General features: G+C 40.4%; 1 protein-coding gene across 2 annotated transcripts in view; it reads right to left on the reverse strand.

The window, feature by feature from the left end:
• LOC113544624 (cell adhesion molecule DSCAML1) overlaps positions 1-11,027 on the reverse strand; it is a 97,447-nt gene extending 86,420 nt beyond the window's left edge. For both annotated transcript variants that reach the window (XM_026943531.3, XM_026943530.3), the window contains exon 1: positions 10,860-11,027. In XM_026943531.3, coding sequence (XP_026799332.1) covers positions 10,860-10,902 — 43 coding nt within the window. In that variant the 5' untranslated portion in view covers positions 10,903-11,027. The remainder of the gene's footprint in view (positions 1-10,859) is intronic.
• Positions 11,028-14,889: the final 3,862 nt, after the last annotated feature.

Below are 14,889 nucleotides of genomic sequence, written 5' to 3' on the forward strand. Positions count from 1 at the left end.
TACCACTCATTCAACATTGTCAAATGCTTCAAAAGATTTACTGTGGCTGGTTAACAAATTAGTCAATCTGTGTGTTATTCCAGCCAGGAGAGCAAGTGGCCACTATTAGTCATGGACAACAAATGTTACTTCTAAAATTTGATTTGTTGTTATGAGTTTCTTTCTAAAGGTGTACAAAAAATTTAATCTTAGAGAACACAAAAATCTCAGAGACTCAAACCTGTTCCAGCATGACAATGCCCCTGTGCACAAAGCGAGCTCCATGAAGACATGGTGTGTGAAGGTTGGAGTGGAAGAACTCGAGTGTCCTGCACAGAGCCCTGACCTCAACCCCACTGAACACCTTTGGGATGAACTGGAACACCGACTGAACCCCAGACCTCCTCGACATCCCAACATCAGCGCCTGACCTCACTAATGCTCTTGTAGCTGAATGAACACAAATCCCCACAGCCACGCTCCAACATCTAGTGGAAAGCTTCCCAGAAGAGTGGAGCTCATTATAACAGTAAAGGGGAATAAAACTGGAATGGGATGTTCAACAAGCACATATGCGCAAATTGTTATTCCTCTTTCACCTGCTCCCGTCAGGGGTCACCACCGCGAATCATTGGTCCGTGTATTTGATTTGGCACAGTTTTTACTCCAGATGCCCTTCCTGACGCAGCCCTCCCCAATTTTTGTCCGGGCTTGGGACCGTCACTGAGAGCACACTGTTGCACACAATCCCACTGGCTGGGGTTGGTTCACTGGCCGGGACTCGAACCCGGGCCACAGCAGTGAGAGCGCTGTGGCCTAACCACTAGTCCTCCAGAGACACACGTATGTGCAAGTATTGGTTGACTAAATAACAATAAATAAATAAACATACATACATACATACATACTACATACATACTCAGTGGAACACCTGTACACCTGCACATTTATGCAGTTATACAATCAGCCAATCATGTGGCAGCAGATACACAGTTCAGAGTTCAGTTAATGTTCACATCAAACATCAGAATGAAGAAAAAGTGTGATCTCTGTGACTTTAACCGTGGCATGGTTCTTGGTACCAGATGGGCTGGTTTGAGTTTTTCAGAAACTGCTGATCTCCTGGGAATTTCACACAAAACAGTCTCTAGATTTTACACAGAATGGTGCGAAAAACAAAAAACACTGTGTCAGCGACAGTTCTGTGGATGAAAACGCCGTGTTGATAGAGAGTTCAGAGGAAAATGCCCAGATTTCTTCAAGCTGGCAGGAAGTCTATAGTAACTCAAATAATCAGTCTTTACAACCGTGGTGAGCAGAAAAGCATCTCAGCATGCACAACACATCGAACCTTGAGGTGAATGAGCTACAACAGCAGAAGACCACATCAGGTTCCTCTCCTGTCAGCCAAGAACAGGAATCTGAGGCTCTCATGAGCACAGACTCACCCACACTGGACAGTTGAAGAGTAGAAAAAAAAAAAAAAAAACAGAAAGATCTCACAACCAAGCAGCTCTTTAGCTGTCCAGCCGTAGCCCAAATTACAGCAGAAATATCTCACTGGTAAGACAGGCATTAAAGAATCAGTAATCTGATGAAAGCTGTTCTGAATGCTTCATTTTGATAGGAGAATAAATAGGTCATGGCACCTCTACTGAAATATGTACTTCCCAAAGTACCATGCAGTTAGCATAGATGTACATCTTTGAAAAAAGATGGAAAAAATGCAATGATGTTCATGTCAGCACGGCAATCAATGTGCCTCTGAAAAACTGTGAAATGTCAGCATCTGTGACTGTTAGTACTTTTATATTCCTGAGGCTCAGATGTCTTTTTGTACTGATAGAATTTATTAGCTCAGATCAAAGTGAATTTGGGAGAAAGTGAATTTTCATTTAATTGCACTAATTGAATGCACTCTGCTATATTTATGTCAACAATGCCTGGATAATCTCCATTCTTGTGATTCACTGTGTGCTCAGATGTACACTGGTGTATCATGAAATTAAAGCCAGTACAGATAACCAAACCCTTCGCTAGCTGTCAATACAGACACACAGATACTGATACAACTAACACTGTGTATCTGCATATACACAGAGACAACAAGCTTTTAAAATATACACATCAGGGTGAGCTGTAAAAATATGTATGTATGCAACAGTATGGATAAAACATGAAAAAGAATTGAAAGGCTGAGATTAAAGCCTGAACTGAGGTGGGGGTTTGAAATCTCTCTCTCTCTCTCTTAGTCTCTGTCTCCCATAGAACATGAAACGATATGTTATGTGATTGGAATTTGTATGCTAGATGAAGAGTTAAAACCATATAATCTCTTTTCACATTTAACACAACGCAGAGGCTTCCCAGGACGATAATCGCAGCATGGAGGGCCTTTCCTTCTCTCTGTCCCCAGACGGAGGGTGGATTACAGAGGTTGATCTATGGAATGGACGCAGATCAAACTAGGCCAGGGTTGGGTTCAATAGTTGCTGAAAAGCAACTGAGTCTTGTGCAAAAATGAGCAAATGTGAAATATTGTTGCTTTTTATTGAAGTTTTACACTGAAAAAGCTTCAAGGTCAAAAGACAAGGTCAGCAGACTGGATTACAGAGTTCTGTTGCTTTGGCTAAGTTTTTGATAGACACAAGGTAGAGATGCACTAATAAAGTGGTAAAGCTGGTTTATACTTCTGCTCTCAATCATGTTTAGGTCTTTGCTTTGAAATTTAGAGAGGGGTTTATGGGTACTCTTATGTGCACACCTCCAAAACTCTAACAGTGCACACCGATTCACATCCAGGGGCAATTTTAAAAAGCCAATCCATCTACTGTCAGGTTTTTTTGGGAAGTGGGAGGGAAGCGGAGTACCTGGAGGAAACCCACGTGGACACGGGGAGAACATGTGAAATGCTGCACAGACAGTAATCTGAGTCAGGATTGAACCAGGACCCTGGAGGTGTAAGGCAACAACGCTACCCGCTGCGAAACTGTGCCACCCGCTTAGTATATACTCTCTTTCTGTATGAAATATCTACATATGCTTTTTTTGACTCAGCTTTTTTGTGGAGAAAATCTAGTAAATACTGTACCAACATCTCCCCTATCTGGTAGTTTTCAGTGGTTTAGAACCAAGAATGTAGTGAAATGCAAGACTTTCATTTTGTTTTTCATTTTTGGCCTCCTATTGGACACATTCACGTGCAAGTATGATGGCAGACTGTTATGCAATCGCTTGTGCCCAACACCCTCATGTATTTGCAAATGCAGGAGTATAAACCAAGCTTCAGAGACAGTGGTACATATTGTGTGGCTTACATTAGTGATAGCCTGCTCTGTTCTCAAACAGCTGGTTTTAAAATAGAGAAATCCATGTGCTCAAAGGTAAGTGATATTTAGATCCCATGTAGTGATCTTTTTTATGAACTGCATCAAATTGCACTGCAGCTCAATGAAAGAGGCTCAACATGCTTCAGTACCAAAGACAGCTCCAGTCCCTACACATAAAAATACTGAAAACAAGTGCACATATAAAACAAGTGCACATACAAGTGTGTTTTCCTAAAGCTCCACGTCCACTACTCTGTGACATTGCGAAATATGAATGGAAAAATAAACAGGAAATATATAATGAAAATGTATATTTTCATGTATATAAAATATGAAAATGTACATATGCTGTTGGAGATGGGCAAAAAAGCAGGTCAGTTAGTTCACCCCTGGCCTCCTCCACCCTATTTGCCTTCACAGATTATACTCTACCACATTATCCCCTATAATAAAGATTGAAATATCTGTAATCTCACAGTGGGGGTGTGGGTCAGGGTCTGCACACAGGGGAGAGTAAACGGTGTTCACTGTTTTTTGTATTTTGGTGTCAACCTTTGGTGATAGTAAAGGTGCTGTTACAGATTTGTAGAGATTGACTTTGTAGTTGTATTAAGTTTTATGTAGTGAAATAATTATTGTTTGAGTCAAAGGTCTGTGCTTTAAATGAACTATCATAGTGTAGTATTAGATGTTTGAAACACACACACACACACACACACATTTGTCCATCTTACAACATCTAAGAAAGCATTTGGATTCACAATGCAGTTAACTGAGAAATACAATAAGACACGGAATTCAGGCTTGACATTTTTAAAAATAAATTTAGAATAACAAACATTAATGTACTTTAGTAGTTAATGTGGATTAGTGGACTACGGTCATGGAGATTGTTGTTTAATAAAGCCTATAATATTTCAGAATTCAAAACAAGTATATCATACTAAAGACAACCACCTTTACAACAGCAATAAATAATTACATGATCAGCAAAAGTGTGTTTAGGTTTTGATAATGCTGTGTGTGTCTGTTATAATATCAGTTTTAATATGATGGTGAACTGGACAAGAAAATGTTTATCATGAAGAAATAAAGTAAACACTAAGTGTGCTGTAGTTTTTAGAGGACTGTGAATCACGTGAACTGGCAACGTTGTGTAAGTGTATAATATTTACTTAAGCTGTAGACAAACTAAGCACTAGTCCTGTTGCAGTCATTACATGTTTAATGGTAAATAATGTAAAATAAAAATGAGCACACATTGCCTTTGTATATCACAGAAAGACAAAACTAAAGCTCTAGCATCTTCCTTTCCATCGACCAGGTCTCTCAATGCACCTTTAACATCCTAAAGTTGTGACAAAATGAAAAGATGCCAAACAGAACCACTCACACTTCGGGGTTATGTAATCCTCCAGTGCTTTATATAATCTGATACTGCATCTGTATGTTTGACATTGATTTGACAATTATTTTACTCTTATTCAGATCTCTTAAAGCATATTCAGCATGGCTGTGTGTGAGCATACGGTGAGGGCTTGAGCCTCATTTCATTTCTAGGTGGGAGGGAATAAAAGGGGAAGAGAATATCCCAGACTGCACTCCTTTTGTTACAGTTGACTGTCATCCATGGGCTAACGAAGCCTTGCAGCTCCCCGCCATTTTGCCTGCCATATGCACAAATGCCAAACGAGGAGAGAGGCAGGAGAAGCCAAGCCCCTTCGTTAATGATGTCTGTTTTCTTCCTTCCTTTCTCACACTCATAGTAACAATAAAAACGGGTGCAGAACACTCCACTTCCCTCCCAAAATAAAAAAAAGCCTTCAGAAATATTTTCTCTCTTGCTATTGCATTCTTTCTTCACATTTTCTTTCCTTCTTTTTCCTATGTAGATCTCTTTTTCCTCAGCTTCTGCCTATTTTACCCAGTTGTAGTCATTTAGCAATAGATGTGATGTTGCAGTTAGTCATATTACTCTGTGGTGGCCATTTTGAATCCCTTTACTTGTGCTTTTGACACATCTTTCACCACCATCAACTGTTTTCATAAAATTGGCTTCAAAACATCATTTTCAACTATTGTCCAACTGGGAAAATCAGAGTCATCATAGGCAAGTGCATTTATATTTTTAACATTTTAATTCATATATCTGATACATAAGGGAAGTCGTTAAAAATCATATGTTGCCTTGGCACAACGTCATACCCTTATGGAATCCATGGATGCCATTTTGTGGGACTCTTTTTTTGTGTACTCTACACAGCATTATGTACTAGTGTCAAGAACTACAAACATTATTGTCTTCTTTTCATTTCTACATATTACACTTAGATCAACATGATTGTCATTCTAACTGAATGTCAGGATGTATATTATTATATTATTAATATTGTATATTATCAGCTCCCCAGACAAAAAGTAGTGGATTTAGTAATAGCAGCATTTTCTTATACACTATCTTCCAGAGCTAGAGTCTGTGTAGTTCATCTGCTGTTTCAAATAACTCCACAAGTTCTGTGTGGGATTGAGACCGGGCCATTTTGCAGGTCAATCAAAGTTTTGCACACGTCGAGTCACACACAGATCTGGCCCTATGCATCCTACAGTTTCCATCCTGGAAAATAAGCGTGCGTTCGGTCTAGACCTGAGGCACAGAGGGCAACGTCAAATGATGTAAAAATGATGTAGAAACCTTCTCACATTCTTCCCTCAGTTTATGACTATGCATTGTACTGCAATAGTTTAGCTGAAGGTAACAATAAAAAAAAATGTGTTTTCCTCTGTAGGTGTTAAAAATTTAAATAATATGTATTTAAAGCCAGAGAAAGCATTGGATATTTTGAGTTTTAAAATAAGCTGTATTAAAATTTTAAATAATTTTTTTTAATCTCCAACTGTTGTTTTATGGTAACACACCCCAAAACGTAATTCACATGCACATATATGTGTGTGTATGTTTTGGAATTACACTTTCTGGGTGTGTTACCTTAAAATAACACTGTACCATATTGGTGTGTGTGTGTGTGTGTGTGTGTGTGTGTGTGTGTGTGTGTGTGTGTGTGTAAGGTAAAGAGACAAGGATATTACAGATGGTGAACCACTATGCATAATGCAGCTCTCTCAGTCTCTCATCTACATTTGCTTAGATATGCACACGCACACACACATGCACACACACACACACAGATGCACACACACATTTTCACACCCTACCCCCAAAGACTTCACCACATTACAAATTTTGCTCCTCTCACTCATGCTTGCACAGATACACATTTGCAGTCATAGTAAGGAATAAAGAGTACAGTAGCCACACCCTGCACAAAATAATTACATCCACTACCTCAAACACAAACGGCCATGTTCACCACGCTCCAGTCATGAGGCACAAGTTTCAAAACCAGTGAAAATAATGGGGAAAAAAGAGCTTCATTTGTGTATTTACAGTTCTACTTCTTTCAACTGTTCATTAGAAAACAAACTTGGCACCCTGGTTAAACTTACCCTACTCTCAGCAACTTCACTTCTGTCCAGCGGAACAGCACTGAGCTGCTGACACACAGTGCTGAAAGAATCCATTCTCCACCATCAACAATTACTATGAATGGCAACATGCATAATATGGAGGTTAAAAAATTGTCTTTGCAATATACAGTAACATTATGGACATGGAAAAGGCTTTTTTAAATTTTCTTATTTTTTAATTAATTGATTTTTTTAATACTATATGCTTGGAGCAGCAAAATGAGCAGGAACAGGTTTATAGTCTCTCTCTGTTTCACACAGCCTGGCAGCAACAACTTCCCTCCTCCAGCATTTTGGAGTCATGGAAAATATCAGCATTTCAGCACTTGACTGTGCTTGGACTTGGACTTCAGTGCCTTGAATTTCTTCTAGCATGTAGATCATTTTTAGCCTGTTATAAAAGAGATGCGTGTTTGGACTGGAGATAGATTCCTTTTCTGTTCAGGAATTAAACAGCTGCTGAACAAACCGCATTATTAATTTCGCGATAGATAGATAGATAGATAGATAGATAGATAGATAGATAGATAGATAGACTCGAGGCCTTGCATATTATTAAAACGTTTTGCATGTGAGTTCCTTGTCGTGTCCAGGCCCATGCGCATGATGCTCAGCTGGACTGAGAGGTGCGAATGCGCTCCGCATCGCCAAAGCGCGCGCGCGCACACACACACACACACACACACACACACACTTCACATTGCAATGGAAGGCTGAAGAGTAGGAACAGAAAACGCAAGTATCAGGGCACTGCTGCGCCATGCTGAAACGGTGGCGAGGTCATCCGCAGTCACGGATAAGTCACACACACACACACACACACACACACACACCGATCTGCAGGACACTCTGGTGAAGATTTAAAAACGCCAGGTCCAGATGCACAAAGTTTTAACGCCTGGTTTCGTTACAGTTCAGTTAGAAATTTGTTCTATTCATTTAATCTGCCAGAAAAAACGCGGTGTTTATGATGAAGAGCGCAGAAGCTACTGAGCAGGAACGCAGTGAACAGAGAGAAAGAGGAGAGGAAGGAAAACTGAACTGCTCTGATAATAATAATAATAATAATAATAATAATAATTATTATTATTATTATTATAATAATAATCTACAGTGTGAAGTTTGATTCCTTTTGGTTGCAAATCTTTTTTTTTTCTTTTGACTTTGCACCATGTTCATCGGGAAAGATGGCGTTTGAGAGGAATAAATGGAGTCCTTATTGGCCAATGACCTGATTTACTTTTGGAGTGGGGGATGCTGGAGAGCTCGGTGCTAATTGCTCAGCTGGGAAGAGCAGGGGATTTGAAGAGGAAGAAGAGTTTGCAGTGTAGCATATTTGTGCAGGAGGTCGAGCTGAAGGATGGCAGGATGACAGACAGGTGAACAGTGATGGAGGAAGAGAATCGCTTCTGTTCGTGATGTTAAGCATTAAATCAGTCAGCTAGTTAGAAAGACTGCGTTATTTAATTAAATGTGTATTGGCTCATTATTATTATTATTATTATTATTATTAATAATAATAATAATAATAATTTTTAAGAGGTAATGTGTTGGACTTTGAGATCTTCTGTCACATTTTAATTTAGGCAAATGCTCAGAAAATCGGATCAGATTGGATAATATCGGGGACACACACACACACACACACGTGTCGACCTAGTGACAGATCTGATCCTTAAAATAAATAGTGAACTCACACACTGCCTCTGTGAAACAGGCCTTGAGTTGAATAAATGGAGTTTTGCTTTAAAAAGCTGAAACATTCGCAGAGTGATTTGTTCGTGATTTTTTAAAAAAATAATAAGTTTAGGAAAATGAATTTCATATGAATATAAATCATTGAATTTGAATTGAATAAATTATGATCTGCAGTGTGCACTGAGATTGCTGACAGATTGGAGGCCTGTCGCATTGAGATGAACACACCACCGCTTGGCAACAAGGAGGCTTCGTGCTAAAATTATCCTAATGCGCGGAATATCCTGCACTGCACGCGCGCTGTATTTTATAATTATACACGAAATTATACACTTATTATTATTATTATTATTATTACTACTACATTTTCACCCAGATGAATATGGAAAGGAACAATGGAAATTTCCATATGCACGGCTGCAGCAGCCCCGGGTGCGTTTATCACCGCATGGGCTCGCGCGCAGTCCGGCTCCGGTGCAGCAGATGAGCTTCTCTCCGCCCTCACCGTGGGGTTCAGGTGTGCAGCTCTCAGCTCACTAGCTGCCTACACACGCTGAGGCTGTTTAGAAAACATGTCATTTGAAGAAAAGAAAAAAAAAAGAAAGAAAGAAAGAAAGAAAGAAAAGAAAAAAAAAAGAAGAGCTCAAAAAAAGGTTTTAAGAAAACTACGCAGTTTTAAATATCAGATGAAAAAAGATTTAAACGACAGATTTGATCAGATTCCTTGAAGGTGAGAAAAAAAGGAGGCGCGGCCCAGTCTAAAAAAATACGCAGTCCTAATGCATATGCATGTATGATAATTAATGTGAGTTTTCTCCTCTCCTGCGAACGCAACCCCTCTTAATGGAACTGCTAACATTTTTATTTTTCAGATTAATAACATTTCTAATAACACAAAGCGCCAAAAATCTCAGAAAATTCAAAACTAGATTATAAAGAAATGTTTGTTTTCGTCCTCTGCATCCACGTCCCATTTCACCACACTTTACGCCCAAATGCACCCCCTCCTCCTACTTCTCCCAGAGAGAGAGAGAGAGAGAGAGAGAGAGAGAGAGAGAGAGAGAGAGGGAGAGAGAGAGACTCGATTTTAACTTATGAAAAACGGCTGAAACACAATAAAACAGATAAAATATGAGAAGTGTAACTTGGGTGCAGCACAAATTCCGAATTCCAGATGTGGACTGCTGTTAGGCACAAAATCAACACCTGACATCCATAAATAAAGTATCATCATAAACAAACTCCAACTCAGGTGATTACATACATACATACATTCATACATACATATATATATATATAAATAAAACCAAACAAACAAAATAAACCAAACAAGAAAACAACAGAGCTGATATCATCTTTTGGGCAGATTGGAAAAGAGAGGAGAGGAGAGGAGGAGAGGAGAGGGGGATGGGCGCTGTCAAAACCCAAAATGTTAAGAAATCTTAAAATGACACTCAGTCTTTACAAAAACAGAGTAATAGTGAAGTAGTGCAGTGGATGTGAATGCTGTAGGTGTGGTGCTCTTCCCCTGCGCGAGTCTCAGCAGCAGCAGCGCTATCAGATAAAGAATCTGTTGGCATAGAAAATGGAGGACCACTAATTGCACCACCACTAATTGGAAATGAGGCTGCATATGCTGTTGTTTTCACAGGGAGAAATATGCAGAGAAAATCCCGCTCTGACTCAGACACACACACTTTGAGAACACACACCTTATTCAGCGTAGATCAAGCTGGAAAAGTCTTTAGAGAAACATTTGAGGAGAACAGAATAAGCTTTACAAATCGAATGCGACAAACAGACAAATCGTCTTCTTCCAGAGAAAGTAGGGACAAATCAAATTCCCACTTCACTAACAAACTCCACATCTTCCCTGCAAACCCGCTAGAGACAGACAGATGTAAGCTTCAGCAGAAGCCCAGCCCTGGGAAGCACCAGCCGTCTCCTCGCTCACGTCCATGTTCATATCGCGCACCCAAATCGCGCCATCATGAGAAAGCGCACTGGAACATGCAAAGCATCCTGAGCTCCTGAAATCCTCCTTCCCACTTTATCCTCAACAATCCAGCCACATCCAAACACTCCACCACCAAATGGCCTTTTTCACAAACTTTTACAAGTGTTCGAGCAAATTAAAACTTCTGAACTTCCCGAAAGAAGATGTCTTTATAAAACCGCATCTCTTCGCGCCACTAATTACAGAATTAAACGGAGAATTGTGGCATTTTTCAGCCTGGAACACAAAAAAGAACAGTTTTATGAGCTATAGTAATTACACTAAGCCTGATGGAGCTACTGATGACCTGAAGCTTTAAGCTGGCCACTCACCTTCTTTAAAAGAATACAGCAGGAGTAATGTTATCAGCCACATGCCATAAATAGCAGGTATATTTCAGAGGAATGTTGTGCAATCCCGCCGTGTGCACGGTGCAGTGCTCGGCCAGGCGAGGCTCCGTGCAGGAGTGGTGGCGATGCTCCCCGGCGATCTCTCCAGCCCTGGACTCAGACTCCCCAGCGCCGAAAAGCAGGGGCGGGTTTGGCCACGCCTCCTCCGTGCCACGTCACCGATCCGCTGGAGTGGTGCAGCGCGGAGAGGAGAGCGAGAGAGACCGACAGCGCGCGAGGGAAGCGGGACAGCGCGCGCGGTGCCGCGGGTGGCTGTGAGAGCGACCGAAAAGCCACCGGAACTTCCGCGTGTGTTGCGGGTAAAGCTGCAGGAGGTTCGGCTGCGGGTCTCCTGCGGGTCTCCTGCGGGTCTCCTGAGCGCGAGTCAGCGGGAGTTAAAGGATCATCCGGAACAACAACTTTGCGCGTGCAGTGGATTTCCTTCATGAAACTGTATTTACAGCGGCACGTGCGCGTGAACATCCTGAATCCTGTTTTAAGAACAATTCTAAACAGGTTTTAATGGAATGATTGTCACTGCATGGTGCACTTTGTAGCTCTGTGTGTGTGTGTGTGTGTGTGTGCGCGCGCGCGCGCATGTTCCTCACCATCACCTGGCAACACTGGCTACAGGCTTCCCTCTCCTTCCTTTCACACACACACACACACACACGCGGTCAGAGGCTCATGTGTATGATGCAAATCAACGCGAAACAGAATTTAGACTTTTTCGGCAGACAGTTAAGCGACGCTGATATTTGAGTGTTAGAAAGGAGGAAACTGAGGATGATGGCTTTCCATCTCTGAGTTTGTTTTATTCCAGAGATGAAGCTCTTTGTAGTGAAACGATGAACCTGAGCGACTTTTTACCCAGAGCTTTAAAGTAGTTGGATACTTGCTCAGTGTGAGCATTTTGTTCACACAGCCATCGTAAAGATCCAAAACTCATAAACTCATAAACTCCAAACTGAAGTAAAAACCTACTAATTTAAAATAAGATGGTTAATCAGGCTGGAGCGACTTTCCCAGGCAGGATGTTTACTCTTTAAAACTCTTTAGCTGCTCAGCGTCATATTATAATATTCATTTTATATCATCTAATCACAACAGCAACCAGTCCATCACCCTTTCAATCCCCAACACCTGTGCTGACTGCAGGACCCTGATTGCAGGGACACTTTATATAGCAAACTGTGAGGTAACAGCACCGTGTTGGCAATCACACATCCTCATTCTGGATCCACAGAAGTTACTGTGGCATGACTGCAGATTGTGTAAAAATAAAAAAACATTAACAGAAACACTGAGAGTTGTTCCATTGGATTTTTCTCTTTCCAAATCTCACACATCTCAGGACACCTGTTGAACATACTGTCACAATCACTGAGCTCTATAACCTCTACAACTAATAAACTTCAGCTTGTGTCATGTTTCTCACACACTCTGGTTCCTCTGCTGTGTAGAGCTGAGACATACTTTTATACTGATTAGATCTACAAATGATCTGTTCTTTACCTGCATTTGTCACCTACTGCACCTCTGTAGAAAAGGCTCTTGCCATGAAATTCACCTCCCAAAGTTTTCTTGTCTTTATGCAGTGGCTAAAGCTGAGCAGCGTAAAGTTTTTTTTTTTTGTGCTTTTGAGCTTCATAAATAGGCTCAATTTGACCAGAATAATTACGTATTCAGGTTAAAGATAAGAATCAGATTTGGGATGAGAAATAGGCTAGCAGCATGTCTTCAGATTAAAATATCTCTTGGTGGGTAGAAACATCAGAGAAGCAGGAATATGAGTGTTCGCTGAACACAGAGCACAGAGTAGCTGAGCTGCTTCACTCCTACTACAGCCAGCCGCTGTCTCTGCGTAGTTATATAACAGACAAATATAGCAGGAAAAACTCTGCCCTTATCCTCCTGCACGTTCACACAAACTAACACGGATTTAGCTAAATAAAAATTCTCCTCTTACCAGTGTGCACTGCATGGGACATGGGGAATAATTATCAAGAAAAGTCTGTGTTATTTATTTAGATGTTTACTTTTTCCCATTAATATTTCCAGCAGGAAAATCTGCAAATATATACCCTAATTTAAAAAAAAGTTCACTAAAGTACCCTAAGTAAGGAAAAAAACACAATGGGTGTGCTGTTATAGGAAAATAATCAATGACAGGGTCTAGTTTGGTCATTAATATCCTATAATAGCACGTTCTAAAATATATATACTTAGAAGTGAATTTTGTTAAAGTGTACTTAAATGTATTACAAATCAAATGTAAAGAAAAAACAATGAAATGAGTGAAAGAGAAAGTGGTAAGGTTTAAGTAAAAAGTTTGGACATACTCTGTATTCAGCAGGAAGTCTTTACTGCATACAGCAGCACACAGCTTTACTACACACCTGTGACTCGGGAAGCTGAAAGAGAATCTGCATCTAAAGATGCAACAGGCAGCTCTAGCGTTAGCACTTTCTCTCCGAGCTTCTACTCCACAATTCAAGCCAGTCGAAGGCAATAACCGAAGCAATCAGTTGCTTTATTTGCAAGGAGAAGTGCCCCTATAGCATTACAGAAATAAAGACTGTGAGGAAATCAACAGAATCAAAACTAAGATACATTAATACATGTTAAATTTAACTGAGCAGTGGAGAGGCTAGCACCGCCATCTCACAGCACCAGGGGCCCGGGTTCAGTCCTGAGCTCGGGTTACTGTCTGTGCAGAGTTTCGGGTCTGTTTGCTGGGTTTTCCTGTTTCCTCTCACTGTCCCAAAACATGCAGGTGGGAGGAGTGGCTATGATAAACTGGCCAAGGTGTGAATGAGTGGATCCACTGGGACCCTGACCACTAACTAAAGCAGTTACTGAAAGTGAGTGAATCTTATTGGAACAATCATAGGGGATCGAAGAGTACTGACCTGTTCCTTGTTTAAATCTATTATTTTTGTATTCTATACTGCATATCATATTGTATGATCACCTATACATGCTAGTATTTATTTGGCTCCTGATATTTTGACATTTTCTAATATACATCATTTGGTTTGAATTTCTCATTTCTACTTTGCATATATTTCAATCAGAAGTAAAGTTATAGCATTTTAAAATCTGCTTACCTCCGATTCCACTGAATAAAACAAACACATTCAATGTCTAAAAGCTATTTATTGATTTAATTTGCATTTAGTTGAACTTGTAATACATTTTCTTTCCCTCTTTCAGCTGCTCCTGTTCGGGGTCATGAAGGCTTGTTTTGATCAACGAACAGTTCAACAGAAATTCACACTTCATGACAATAAATTTTCTGGTCCTTATGAAGTTTGTAAGAAGTTGAGTTGTGTGAAATTTGTTGTGTCTAACCCTCACCGTAATCGGCAGCATGTACCACATAAACATGCTGAAGCTCTGTGTAACCCGTGAGCAGCAGTTAAGCCACGAAGCAGACTTGCCTGATCTGATGTGGTGGTGTATACAGAACATTACTCGAGCTGAATTCATTCAGGTCCTACAGAAAGTGCTTGATCATTTGTACAAAGACTATTTAACCCAGAAGCTTTCTAACCCAGAATCTGGTAAATCTGTTTTTAGTAAGAGAGGTAGGTCAGGGAAAGTCTTGGTTCTGTTGTGTAGTGCCCTTTATCTGTATAGCTCTTTTAACAATATACAGTATCACATAGCAGCTTTACAGCTGTTACAGCTGCCAGATGTAGCTTTAGAGTTAGACGGTAATGAGCAAAAGACAGTGGCAAGGGAAACCTCCCTGATGAAACATCTTGAGAGGAATCAGAATCAAAAGGAAACCAGTCCTCTTCTGGGTGACACCGGACAGTAGGATTATAAATCATTACAGTATACAGGTATAGCAGAGCAACAGCACACACATCTGACTGTGTTGAACTGATGTTCTGTGATATGGACATATTGTAGTCTTTAGGATTACAGCAGCAGTTCTTAAAGCTAGAAATCTACAGTATCCAGG

The sequence above is a fragment of the Pangasianodon hypophthalmus genome, chromosome 14 (genome assembly GCF_027358585.1).
Source record: "Pangasianodon hypophthalmus isolate fPanHyp1 chromosome 14, fPanHyp1.pri, whole genome shotgun sequence".
Classification (NCBI taxonomy): Eukaryota; Metazoa; Chordata; class Actinopteri; order Siluriformes; family Pangasiidae; genus Pangasianodon; species Pangasianodon hypophthalmus.